At 35.9% G+C, this 14,348-nt stretch overlaps 2 protein-coding genes across 5 annotated transcripts in view; one reads left to right on the top strand and one right to left on the bottom strand.

The window, feature by feature from the left end:
* Positions 1-14,348, bottom strand: part of LOC135790162 (uncharacterized) — a 34,213-nt gene that overhangs the window by 2,860 nt on the left and 17,005 nt on the right. For 3 of the 4 annotated variants that reach the window (XM_065300225.1, XM_065300223.1, XM_065300224.1), the window contains exons 4-5: positions 1,272-2,118; positions 423-548 (exon numbers count right to left, since the gene is read on the bottom strand). In XM_065300225.1, the coding sequence (XP_065156297.1) occupies positions 423-548; positions 1,272-2,118 (973 nt within the window). Of the gene's footprint in view, positions 1-409; positions 549-1,271; positions 2,119-14,348 lie in introns of all 4 variants that reach the window. The other variant, XM_065300226.1, reaches the window with a different exon arrangement.
* On the top strand, positions 11,794-13,709 carry LOC135790163 (pre-piRNA 3'-exonuclease trimmer-like). The gene is made up of 5 exons (XM_065300227.1): positions 11,794-11,979; positions 12,034-13,180; positions 13,229-13,312; positions 13,377-13,465; positions 13,520-13,709. Exons 1-5 carry the CDS (start codon positions 11,822-11,824, stop codon positions 13,683-13,685), a joined length of 1,644 nt encoding a protein of 547 aa, XP_065156299.1. The 5' UTR covers positions 11,794-11,821; the 3' UTR covers positions 13,686-13,709.

Raw genomic sequence — 14,348 nt, 5'->3', positions numbered from 1 at the left:
TGCTTACATTTAGTTTAAAGCTATAATTACAGCGTATAATCTACGTTTAAGCACATGCGCACAATCTACATTAGTCAATTCGATGAAGATTAATAGCTGAGTGCGATGATTCGTTTACTAAGCCGAATATTGTTGCTAATTATATTGCTGGTATGCAACTTTCAAGAAGCAAGAATAAAATGAGTAGTTTGTGGTGCAATTTGAATTGCAAGAGTAGAGTTGCATTAGAATGTAATTTGCTTACGCATATAGAGATACTCTGTTACAACACCGAACGGTATCATCGCGCGCGTGTATGAAAGGTTGCGTATGTCAACCGTTCGGTTCGGCACTCGGCGCTAGGGCGGCTGCGCATCAGCTGCTTTACGTTTTACGTTTTTTGGTTTAGGAACCTGCAAACGAAACTTACACATGTCTCCTACCTTGGAGACTGGGACTGGGGGCGCGCGTCGACGACGGCAGTCCGAGTAACGAATCCAGCACGTCTTCGAGTGTTGTTGATGATGGCGAGGGTCTACGACTGCCTGCCGTGCTCAAAGCGTTTGAATCTGTTACAGGAAATCAAAATTTTAAAAATATACAAATAAATTCAACAAATTTACATTAAAACACCATCACACACCATTATTATAACAATTAATTAAAGATTAGTATTTAAACATAACGTGTAATTAATAATGTTAATAAAATTAAATAAAAACATGCGAAACAAAATGAAATAATGAACTTACCACATTTTTATGAGGTAAATGTGATTTCTGAATTTGAAAAAAAATAAAATTGTACATAAAATCTATTAAAAAATAAATGAAATCAAAAATATATAAAACCTCTACGCTAGACGCTACATATGTCTCTATACAAAATACAATCAGACGTTGAACTTAATTATAAACAACGAATAAAGAAATAAACATAAAATATAAAGATAGGTACATGTACAGACTCGATACAGACACAGAATAAATATGCGTTGTTTAAATATATGTTTTTTGGGTAGTATACCTATAAGAAATCTCTCTCAAATTAAAATTAATAATTTTATATACAAAATTCGACGACGCATGATCAAAACCTGCATAGTTTACACGCGTAAAATGTGAGGTGACTGATTAGTAATGTTATATTATAAATTTGTCGTCGTAATGTGTAAAAATATAAATCTATCATTTATAATATCTATAGCACCGTAGGTAAATCGCTTTCTTTTTTGTTTTTGTTTTTTAAATTATATTCCCGATGGTGTGTTCACTGCGCATGAACAAACTCACCATTATGCGTCTGCAGGTCCAACCGCAGGGTTGTCGGCGGTACCGGCGTGTGATTCATCTGCGTGGGGCTCTCCGTCAAGGTCAACGGAGTCTGTGGTGAGTCCAAGGGTCTTGTACCCACAAAAGAACTCTCCAACCAGCATAATTTCTGACTACCCCTTGGCGACGCTGATCGTGACCTCTGACTGGCAGTCTCTTGACTATCATAACTATGCTCCCTACCCCCACTCTCCGGCCTCAACCCGCTTACGTAATGCACAATCGCCGAGGTGACTTCTTTGATCGACGTCTGAATCTCGGGACTTTCCTGCGGTTGCTGCGCGTGTGGCGGTGTGGATTGTCCGAGAATGGTACTGGCGAGTCTCTCGGCGGGTGTGCGTGGCCGTGCGAGACGTTCCTGCGACCGCCAACCTAGATACGGCTGTCTGTAATTGAAGCTGCCGCGCAGGGACGCCGAGGACGGGGAGACGGCGCCGTTCGGCTGGCAGCGGGCGTTGAATGATGAGCGCGTTGAGGCGCAGGGTGAGGACGCTGTTGAGTTGAGCTTGGAGGTGGACCAGCGTACGAATGGTTGCGAATGCAGCGCCGAGGGGCTTAGCAATACGGGGGATTGTGTGGCGGAACCCAAGCTGCTCAGCGATGTGGTTTTGCTACCCGTACCTGCCCAGCGGCACTCCTTACCGCCGCCATGCGTGGATTTATTACTGCGAAGGAGGAAGCCTTCGCGTGGTACTGCGGCTTGTTTGTACCAATCGGGCACGTTCAGCTTCTGGAGTGAGCGTTGGACGCGGATCTCGTGTTCGGACATCACGCGTTCGCCGCCTTTTTGCAGCTCGTTTTCTGGAGGCTAAAAATTAAATTATATTAATTTACGTTGTGTATAGCTCAACAGAAAGTGTATAAGTGATATTTTCGTGCGTCGGCCAAATTTTGATGTAATGTTTGTTCGTGTTATCATTATTTAATCTACATTCTACGAAAATATACTTCAAATTCATTTATCTATTTAATATAACATGATAACACGTAATTTAATTAATTTAAAAAGTTTGCGCATGCGTAGAAGTTCTATTTCAGCATCATTTACACTTCCGTTACAAATTCGCCTTTTCCGTTTTGCGGCACACGTCCTATTTTCTATTTTCTACGACTTTATTTATATGCTAATGCAGCGCACGCCTCGAAACTCTCGGAAAAGTCATTCACTACTGGCTGAAATTAAAATTTCACATTGATTAGCGATGATATTAGTATTCGCAACGGTCCAGCGCAGTCTCTATCACTAATTAACACCATAAACGACATTGAATCGACCCAAAGTGCCGTTGTAATTAATTAAAACCTCCGCGGCCGTCAATGAAGCTATAAATATCATAGGTGAAACTAATGAGATCATGTCGGCTGTAGAGTAATAATTAAAAACGACACCCGATGACGAAATCGCTATAAAAGTCAATTTAATATTTTTATTTTTTATTAATAAGAAAAAAGGAAGAAAAAACGATGAAAATCAATTGAATGAGTGCAAGTTGCGTGTGGAAATTGAGTTTTAATATTTTATGTGTACCTAAAAGCCTACTATATAAATCATATTGCATAATAGCTATTCTCATGCAATGCAAGTTTACGAGTATCAATCGATACACTTAGGGTTGCCTACATACAAGTAACACGAATTGAGGTTAAAGTTACAATGAAATTTCGTATTTTCACGGCGAATCAAGTTAATTCATGATGATTCGACTACTCAACCAACGTAACAATTGTTTCCAACACAGAATGAACGCCATTTGAATTTTAAAAGGTAAAGTTCGCGTTTTGTGCACGAGTCTCGAGAGGATTCTGAGTCATCCGATCAAATCGTGGCTCATTGTTTACAATTATGCAAAATTAAAATCTAAAAAATATTATTACGACATTATTTTTACTTTAAAATAATAAATAATATTTTTTTAGTTGAAATAAAATTAAAACTGGAGACCTCACACAATGTAGACCTCACTGTGGTGATGCTGTAAACACTAAAGACATTAAAGACCACTAGAAAGGCTTTTCTTAGCCAGGGTATTGTAAACATTGTCTGCGCGCGCTATTTTCAGCGCAATTCGTATGCAATTGTGTGCATTATTAAATAAACCAACTTTAATTGTATTTTATCCGGTCGCAGGATTGTTTGCCTTCAACTGATGGTGTAGTGAATACAAATACAATAATTACATCATGGGATAACAATGCAGATGTTGACCACAGCGTTAAATCACCGATGAGAATACAAAAATAAAAGTGTAAATATAAATACTTTGAAATTAGTATTGATTGTGTTTTTTTGTTTGAATTTTTAAAGTTTAGCACAATGCAATGCACAATTTTTCGGATGGCATATTTTTACTAGTTGAGTGCCAAAGGTTTTCACCTTTTGTCGCAAACACAACCTAAAAATAGCCTCCAATGGCGCATTATGAAACCAAACTAACCGACGTTGACGATGAAACTAGCCCACAAACAGTCGAAAACTTTTCAAAACGCTTTCACAACCGACTGTCACACCGAAAACACAACACAAAAACGATTCTAAAAGTAATAGCCTATTCAAATCGTAGATATGCAACCAAATATACAAACACACACATTTAAATCCTAATTCTAACCCACAAATAAATAACACAAAACTCATGAAAAAAAATACAAAAATAAAAAAAATATGTTGTGTTGTGAATTATTGCGGTTTTACGATCGCATGAAATGAGCAAAATTATTACAACAACAACAATGTGGGGTAAAAAACTCGGTCACACAAACAATGCACGACACTCTTACTTACTCTCTGCATGAAATAAACTAACCTACGGCGCACGAAACGGAGGCGCATTTTAAATGAAGTACTGCACAACAAAGAAGAGAAGAAATAAATTATTAATCCAGAAAACGCATAAATTGATGATGGACTGAGTTGATTATTAAAATTGAAATTAATGGAAGCAATTAGTTCAATAATTTCAACAACGATGATGATGGCATGATTAAAGAGTCATCTCATCTCAAGACCAGGATAGTCCCAGTTGAGGACTTGGAGTACTTTGGAAAGAGTGTTTTCAGTTTATGTTCGGAATACTTTCACGCGGTTTCGTGTTGTGTTTGCTTGACCTCTCCGACTGCACTTCGGGGTGAATGCTCGAGAGCTGTCAACAGCAGAAAATATGTTAACTAAATAAATATTATCAATTTAAAAATGTTAAATTTCGCATCCCTAAACGTTTAAAATTAAATTTTTACTTCACTTTGCTTGTATTTAATTTTTTGCGATTTTCTGACACTTTGCATGCCTTCAGGTGATCAACTCTTCTATCTACACCTCCGCAGTGCGCTCATTAGCCGTGTCAAACATTACATTCACCGTTTGAGGTTGAATTCTAATCAAAAAAGTTAAAACAAAAGTTAAAGTTAAAAGGTGTGATTACTTTTCTCTTCTCTTAATTTTAATTTCTTTATTTCATTCTTAGCTTGTTTCATGTCGTGCACATGTGATCAAGATAGCACCACGCACACTGTTGCCGTTTTCATTCTTGGTGATTATTATTACAGTTGTTTCCATCGCGTTGTGTTTAGTTTACGCAGAGCGTAAGAGAAAAGCGGCACTTTAAGATGATCACAAGTCGCAAGAAGGCAGCAAAATCATCACACAACAGTCAGAAGCAAAACGAGGACGATACGCACAGTAATGAGTCGACGACCGATTATTATCCACCGCGTACACATCAAGCACACAAGATGAAAAGATATAAAAAAAGAATAGAAGAATAAAAAAGTACAGCTTATGCACTTGCACTGATAATTATCACTATGATATAGCTGATCTAACGTGATGTGATGTGAATTCGCATTTCCATTACAATAGGCAACCAACTTAACAAATGTGTTTTATGTGTGCATTTGTGATTTATGCAGAAATGTTTGTATTTGTGAATTGTAAAATATTCGCATAGATAGCGAAATGTTTTGTTTCACTTTGTACGCGCAGTTGAGAGAATCACGGAATTCGCTGTCTTTGATCGTCGACCAATACATTTAGCGATTCTACAACGCGATACAGTCGGACATAAATCTCACCAGCGAAACAAGAAACGTACAACTACAACCTACACACTATATCGATGTACATCTAATGATGTAATATAATAGAAAATAGCAAACAATTTTCTTTTTTATTTTATTTCTTTTTTGTAATTATGTGCCTTGATTGCACTTCGATAAATCTCATGATTTGACTAAAGTACATTCACTTGTATGAGTATTTCAATCAGACAGTGTAAATGAACGAACAAAGAGAATAAATGTGTTACGTGGGATGTGGGTGGATTAATGCGCCCATTCAAACCCGTCTTGTCATGTCCAGACTCTGAAAGTCAAAGATTAAAGTAAAGGAATTTACTTGTCCAGTAATATTCATTTACGCCTGTTAAATTTAGGTAATCTACATGTCACATTACTCATCACAACACATTCAATTATTTTTTTAATTTTTAATTTCGAAAACTTTCACTTTAGATGAAAATTGTGCTCATTACTCGCGGGGAGTGACAGATGTACGTACATGTACATTTAATGTTGATTGCTTTCTTTTGTTTGTTTGTTTCACATGCGTAAAATGTGAAATGTGCATTAAGAGATGTGAATATGCTTCAAGTTATATTAAGCTATTAATGTTATTCACAACAGCCGACTATTTTGTTTATTTGATGCATTCCAGATGCGGTGTGATGGGCATTTTAAAAACCAATAAATAGTCTGCATTTGTAGGGATATAATTGGCATTAAACGATAGTCTGAATAGGCTCGGAGTCTGTTCGAATTAAACGCGTCGGACATCCTGCTTATTCCGGCGGTTCGCATTTCACATTTCGCCAGCCGATGCAATTTGTCCATCATGCGCACATTGAACGCATCCTGTCATCCATCCAGCGTTCATGTCTTGATGGCGTTCAATATTTACGACATCAAAATGAACAAAAAGTGAAAACATGAAAAATTAAATATTTTCAAGCAAAATTATGTTTTTTGTTATTTTTTGGCCTAGTTTAAGTTTATCCATCAACAAAAACCTCTAAAATATTAATTTTACGTACATATAAATAAACTACACATGATACAACATGTTATACACTATCAAGTAATTAAAAAAACTAATAAAATACAAAAATAACTTCAACATTAAATTTTTCCTTCAAAATTTATTATTTTTTCTTTAAATTCCTAAATCCCCCTGTAGATAATTATAATCTCCTATTATCTCGACGTCTATTATCTTAACAATGAAATAATTCGTCTCATTCATCTAATTCAATGAATTATTCAATAAACTAATGCGTGCTTCAAGGTACTTACTGAATTTATTTAATACCGAAATAGATTATATTCTAAACACTCAATGCTTCGAATAACAACGCTTCAAACATACACATACACACAATAAAAATGCCCATATGTTGTGTAGTGTTTATATTACCAAGAAAACGTAATATTTTTCCGACGAAATCGACGCAAACAGAATTAACGAAGTGTTAACAACTCGTTAACACTAAAGATCAAACGCGATTATTTACTAGGTCAATTTCCTAACTGCCTCAAGAGTCTAAACAATTTCCAAGTTAACTTTAACTTCAATAATATTTACAACAAATATTATTTTATTTTAAACTAGCTGTTGCCCGCGACTTCGTTCCGGCAGTGTTTAATAAAAATGTAATTCGTTTTTACTCTCTTGTTCTGGACATAATCGTAGTAAGAGTCAATTCTATCAATAAGATTAGCAATTTTAATTTAAAGAAATGAATTCTATAAAGTTTTGTCAATAATGCACTTCAGCGCGCCATCTCGAATTCAACTATTTAACTATAACTATGATTGAATCTCAATGTCAAATTTTATTCTATAGAAAAGAGCTGTTTTGAGAATTTTCCCGGCAATTATTCGAATTTTTCTCACCTCTTAAACCTTCCCTAAACCTCCACGAATAATTCAAGACCAAGATAAGATAAATCCGTTCAGCCGTTTTCGAGTTTTAGCGAGACTAACGAACAGCAATTCATTTATATATATATAGATTTTTGAAAAATACAAATGACCTTGATAACTATCGCAATTAAATGTTTCCACTTCACTCCACATGAGCAGCAAATTTTGCACCTAGTGCCGGCACCCCCCAAATTTTCCGGTCCATTAGCCCCCGAGTTCGTTTACATCCGATTATGTACCTACAACTACGCCTACGTCACATTGTCGCATTGTTAGTAGTCACACTTTGTGCACTCGCGCACTGCTTGCACATGCATGATTGATCCCATCTCTCATCACACTGGTGGTCCATGTTGGGGACGGCCCCCTTCAAAGTGCCTTCAAAGTTAACAACCCTTTCCATTCACAACCGCAACTTCCGCAGCTTTTATCTATCAGGGAAGGGCGACGAACTTACGCAGCACAAAACAGTCACCCTGTTGCAGTCTTTTAAAATCTGCTACTGGGGACGGAGGATATGATAGCAACACGTCAGTGTGATGTGTTCTTCCTGTTCCTGTTGAACAGTGACACAATGTTTAAATGGTTCACATTTGTAAATGCAACCCTCAATACAAATAAATGCAACCCTCAATACAAATAAAAAGGGGAAGTTTAGTTGGTACTACGGGTGTGAAATACCGGTATTAATATCGGAATACCGGTTATTTTCTTTAAAAACCTATATTTTAATTTTTCATTAAATTTTCTTATTTTACCAATGCCAGAATTACCGGTTAACCGATATTTTAATATAAAAAATACCGAAATACCGGTATTAACATCGGTATATCGGTATTTTTTTTTGAAAAACCGATATTTCAATAGATTATTAATATTTTTAATTTTACAAATGCCGGTTAACCGGTATTTTAACAATAAAAAATTCCGAAACACCGGTATTCAATTAAAAATTCACATCCCTTGAAACAACTTGATTTTTTTATGTTTTCTTTGGTCAATAAAACTTATTGTTTCTTTTCTTGTGTCTTTGACTCCTTGGCTCAAGAAAGTAACCAATATATTCAATGTGGGCGACTCTCAACCATCAATTAGACTCAATTATGCATGCTGCCAGCGAATGCAATATGGAACGTGTATGTTTTGTGTTGTCCATCAACGCCTATTGTGTGCAGCGGCTGCAGTGTGTGGTAATATTCCCACTAAACCAACAAGAAACGCGCCGGCATGGCGATAACAGCCGTAACAAGAACAAGGTGTGTTTTCTTTGCCCTGCCTCGATGCCTTATTGCCTCTATCGGCGTCACACGTGTAGTAAAATATGCGCGTGTCAACAAAACTTACAAGCTTCCAGCGGAGGAAACCGCATTTCAATATTACCGCACCGATAACGCCTCAAATTCTTATCAATAGGTATTGTATAATTAATATTCAAGTAACTAAATTTTAAAAATTTAAATTTTCTTTAAAACCAAAAAAAATATAAAATTTTGTTTGATAATCTAGATGTGTAATATAAACTAGGTCCAAGTGTATATTTTTAAGATGAATTACCATCTCGTTAATGTGTTAATAGCAAAACCATGTTGCCGCATTACCATCATTACCAACTATCAACATAAACATAAATAAATGTAAAAATTCCCGTGCTATAAACATCACGTACGATTTATGTTTTTTTCTGCCTGCATAGCAAAAACAAAGGCGTCATCAATTTCTAATTTAAACCGTCCTAATTTTGCGCAAATGGTATTTGGAGTAAAATTTGAATCGAATGACAAGCACGAGGAAGTCGTTGTCGTCGTCGTCGCCGGCCCGCTGAAGAATGCGATAACGCTCGGCTGAATTGCTCGTCGAATGCGCTGTGTGCTGCATAAACCTCTCTAAGCCTAAGAATAAGTAGGCTTCATTGCGCGCGCGCTGTGTAATCGAGCGATTGCTCCAAGCTCGCAATTCGGCCCACAATGCATCGGATGTGCGCGGAATGTTTTCCAGCCGCGCCACCAGGAATTGGAATACATTCTTTGCAGCACATACGTTTGAAATTCTATTATTAACCATATGTTCGGTGCTTATACGCCAACTCAAAGCTTTGTCCATGTGAGAACACATTGTATATCAGTAATCTATATTTGGGCGGCGTTGAAAATGTGTTTACGCCAGTGGAGGCTTTTGCCATTTCAAAATTGCTATCCGCAATCAACAATTTAAGCAACAATTTCAAATTACACATCAAATTGACCTTCGTTTATGCGAGAAACGTGTAAAGAGTTTTGAAAGTTGCCTGGAAACATCATGAAACCATGAAACGCGCTAAAAATAGGCGGCATCCTCTCTTGCACACGCACTCCCGAGACGAAATAAACGCGTTTTGTTTGCGCATTAAATTCAGCATTCACCTCTCCGCTGCTGAAAACGCACGTGCGCTCATTAACTTGCGTAAAAATACCTATAAAGGAAGTAAACAAATTCCCGCTAACCTAAATTTAGACGGATTTTAAAATATTCTCTGCGTATTGTACGAGTTATGATTTCAACTCACTCACCAATAATGAAATCAATGTGTAATCAGAACGATTTCGCACCGATTGTGTTATTATTGCAATAAAAGAGAAAGTCAACTCACCTGCAACAAAGAGAAACACAATATTAACAACACAATCAATTAAAAACTTCAATTTTATAGTAATAACGAAAACACTTAGAAAATCAAATCAAACAGGAAATTGAATTCAATTCGAGTGCATTTTAAGATCTACCTAGTCATTTGCATGAATGGCCAATTCACAAGATGAAAATTCAAATCCTAAACCATAAATAAACGCCGTCGGTGTGCGTTAAACCCACTCAATTTCGTCCCGTCCCATCCAATCGATGCGATTGCGCCTAATCTTCATCTCAGTCATCTCATTGCATATTTTACTGCGTAAAGAATAAACGGTAGAAATGCCCGGCAGATAGGCTAACCATCTACCTACGAGCGATGCAAGTTATGGCGGAATTGTACGAATCAAACGAAGAACGAGGACAAAGAGGCACGCGGATTGATTGAGACGTACAACAAACCATCATTGCATAGTCAACAATGAGAGACTTTATCACTTGGAATATTAAATTAACATGTAGATGGTTACATTTTCTAACAGTACACGAACTTTCTGTTTGTGTTTTTACCTTAAAACTTACAACTTAATTTACAGCATAATAATTGAGGTAATAATTGTAAAATTACGCACTTTGAGCGTTCATCATTTGTGATATTAAAGGTCGGACAATGTATTAATGTAATTTTATTTCCTCTGCGTTAATAAATTGAAATAAATGTAGAAAATGATAAAAAGCGGAAATGACGAGCAGAAACATGTCAAAACATAATAACTAAAAATTGACATGATAAATTAGAATTGATCTTTTTCTATTTTTGGTATTTTTTATATAAAATATATTTTTGTAGACAGAAAAAATAGTAAAAATAAATTTTAATTAAATTTTACTCTAGAGATGTCGAGAAATAGTGATGAGACCATGAAATAAACGAGTGGAAAGCTTGGAAATGGAAAACCCAGTGCTGGAGATGATTGAGTCGAGATGTAATTACGACGTGCGTTGATTGGCATTTGATGAGCCGACGCATATCCCACCAACACCAAGTGTTTATCGCATATAAAAACCGGAAATAAAATATGCGCGTTTTCGCGTAGTGAAGGTGTCAAACGTTTACCTTGACCATTAAAACACGCTTCGATTGGTCCGTTCGATTGCACGAGCAACGACCTCAAATCAAATAAAACGTTGAAATTCCTTTCCAAATTCGACGCACGCATCGATTTTATAAACTACTATCCTAAATAAGCCTACAATCATTTATTCTAGACGTTTTACTTACATTTCTGATGTATTTCTCCCTCATTTTCTTCGTTTTCTCATACGTTCTGACATTATATTTGAACATTGTCACTGTTTAACACACAAAAACTATAATTAAGTAATATGGTACCAGGTGAGAGTCCAACCCAAGACTAAAATCGCACCGACATCGCGAAGGCCCTCGTATCGCACGACATTTATTGGGCCAATGCTGTTAATTAGCCCGCTGACATTACATGCAATTACGGAATTGTTACCAATTGTCGTAGTGCGCCATTATCGACTATTAGATTACGATTAATTCTTCGCCTCAAATAAATTCCACTTGAAAAACATTAAATATTCATAAATTAAAAACAAAATCAATACTTGTGCACAACAAGTACAATAATTTTTCCGTTGAAGCAGTAAATCTGTTTGTGCGTCTAAATTCCATGAATTCTTGCGTTGGTAAGCTTTTTTTCTGTGTGCTAGGCAGTAAAACCGTTTATCTGCTGCAGTGGTGCACGAAACACAATAGATGCTTAAGCTACCTGTCACAACAAAGTCATCCCATCTCTAAATAGATTTACGACCTTCAAAATGCTTTCTCAACGCTTAAAGCTAATGAATATAAACGAAAACAAAAAAGCGCTACCACACGAGTTTCAAACCTAACCTCTGATATTTTGATGTGTACAAGTTGTAGTCCGATTAAAATGAGTGAAATACTGTGTGATAACTTCGAACAGCAGCTGCCGGAGATAATCACAGCGATAAATAAGTCGCGATTTGTTGCAATCGACACAGAATTCACTGCTTTGTATCTGCAAAACAGCGATCAACGCAGGTACAACACATTTATAACCTTAAAAATTATATTTATGAAATTATTTGTTTTTAGTTTGTTTGATACTCCTGAAGACCGTTATGCGAAGTTATATCGAACTGTTCAACACACAATACCTATCCAAATCGGTTTATCTGCATTTTCTTTTGATCCTGGTGTTAATATCTATCAATCTAAAACATTCACGTTTTATATTTGGCCTAAACCAATAATGAGCATCAATTTACTGATGCAGATCCAAGCGACAAGTTTCCAGTTCCTAAGCCAACATGATTTTGACTATAATAAATTAATCTACTATGGGATACCCTTCCTGAATAGAAAACAACATTTCCAAGTACAAAATGATTTAAAAGAAGAAAATTGGCCTATTGATTGTGTCATTGAGAAGTATTTAGATGATATTGACAAGAATATTCACACCTGGTGGATGTCAGATAATGAAAATGATGATAAATTGATTATTGAATCATTAAAACATAAATTAAAATATGATATTGATGCATGGTATCATCTACAGAATCATTTAAGACATAATTATCAAGATGTAAGCAAAAATAAAAGATTATGGACTGAAAAAAGTGAAGAAAATGATTTAATACTCACTAAAGTGACTGACAAAAAATTTAAAGAGTTAAATATCAAGGATAATCTCAAAGAAAACACAATAAGATCTGCTCTTGGTTTTTCTCGTGTTTATCAAGCTTTAGTCTCATCAAAAAAACCTATTGTAGGACACAATCTTCTAATGGATTTGTTATTACTGTTAAATACTTTCGACGAGCTTCCAATATCATACAAAAAATTCAAAAGTAAACTACACAATGATTTTCCCCTGATATATGACACGAAATGCCTAAGTTTTAAAGTCCTTAGAAAAATTCCAAAGAAACTAGAATGGAAGAGGAATACACTTGAGGATTTATACGAATACTGGCTGGATGGACGCGGGAAAACAATGAGTTACAACACGCCGCTGGTAAAAACCGACATGGTGCTACAAAATAATTCATATCACCACGCGGGATGGGATAGTTACTGCACGGGTTTTGTGTTTGTGCATATGGCGCATTACATAGCCGCACGTCAATTGGGAATAAAAAGTCACAAATCAAGGAATATCACGAGTTCAGAGCATTTGCACGCTGTGAAAATGATTGAGAATCAAGTGAATTTGATTCAAGCATCCCTGTCACACATTGTAAGTTTTTCTAGAAAATTTGTTTCGTTTTAATTTATTTTTTTGAAGCAAATTGATGGTCCGGATCCGAAATCAACGCGTCCACCATGGTTAGTGGCTATTTCCTTGGAAAATCACCTGGATACATCTCAAGTAATTGTTTTAATTCATGTTTAATTTTTAAACAAATTAATTGTGTTTTGTTTTGAATTCGTAGGTTAGGTTAGCGTTGTCAACGTATAGACACATAGATATTGAACAAATCACGACACAAAAGGCGATTATTGCTGTGTCTTCTGTGAATGAGTGAGTATTGTTTGTTTTTGTGTGAATTATGTCTAAAAATATGCTTTTATGCAGTGCTGATGAGATTCTGGAGAGGTTTTCCAAGCGTAACGATTTTGTCATCAGAAAATACAATTCTCTACTGCATAATAAATACGCTCATCAATTATTCAAATTATCTATTGGCATGTGTGCCTTTACAGCTGTTGGGCTTTTTTATTCCATGTATAAACGTATTTAAATAAAGATTTGAAGGTGATTGTTATCTTACCGTAATTCTTTTGAGTAGTAACACAGTCATGATTTCAAAATGGCGTAGTAAACAACTGAACGAAACAAACACAACAACTAAACTGCGCGTGTGGAGTGTTTACAGTGTTGCCATGATACTATCTCACATAAACGCACCCTAGCGGTGATTTTAGAAACTAATAACCTGATTTTTTTAATTTCTTGAATATTCTAGCATATCATGATGATTAAACTGAATGAAATCGATCAGTAGGTGTAAAATTGATGCGTACGTTCATTATTTACAGTTATCCCTGCATCATGCAAGTATAATTCAGCTATCTCTGCGTATACATATGCATATACTCAAAATGGTCGCCAACGGCACGCATAACAAAGATTCTATTTGTTGTACATAACAGTTGCTTAGTTGCACGGACGATAACAGAGTGAGTACTTACATTTAAAGATTGAGAACACCGTTGAATATTTATAAGGTTATTATTACGCGTGCAGAAGCATATAAATGCTGTGTTGGTTGCATATAGTAACTTTTTATAACGCAACTGACTTTCAACTTGTAGTTATGGGAAAAGTAAAAAGTTTCGTTGATGATGTTTGCGTTAGCTGATGATAATGATGCGTCTAGCTATCAAATTACTTACGAGGTGTA

The sequence above is a fragment of the Atheta coriaria genome, unplaced genomic scaffold, assembly GCF_025399875.1.
Source record: "Atheta coriaria isolate IRGN ID8LTWV9N9 unplaced genomic scaffold, Caltech_Dcor_3.1 hic_scaffold_4_pilon, whole genome shotgun sequence".
NCBI lineage: Eukaryota > Metazoa > Arthropoda > Insecta > Coleoptera > Staphylinidae > Dalotia > Dalotia coriaria.
This window is presented reverse-complemented; position numbering and strand designations above follow the sequence as displayed.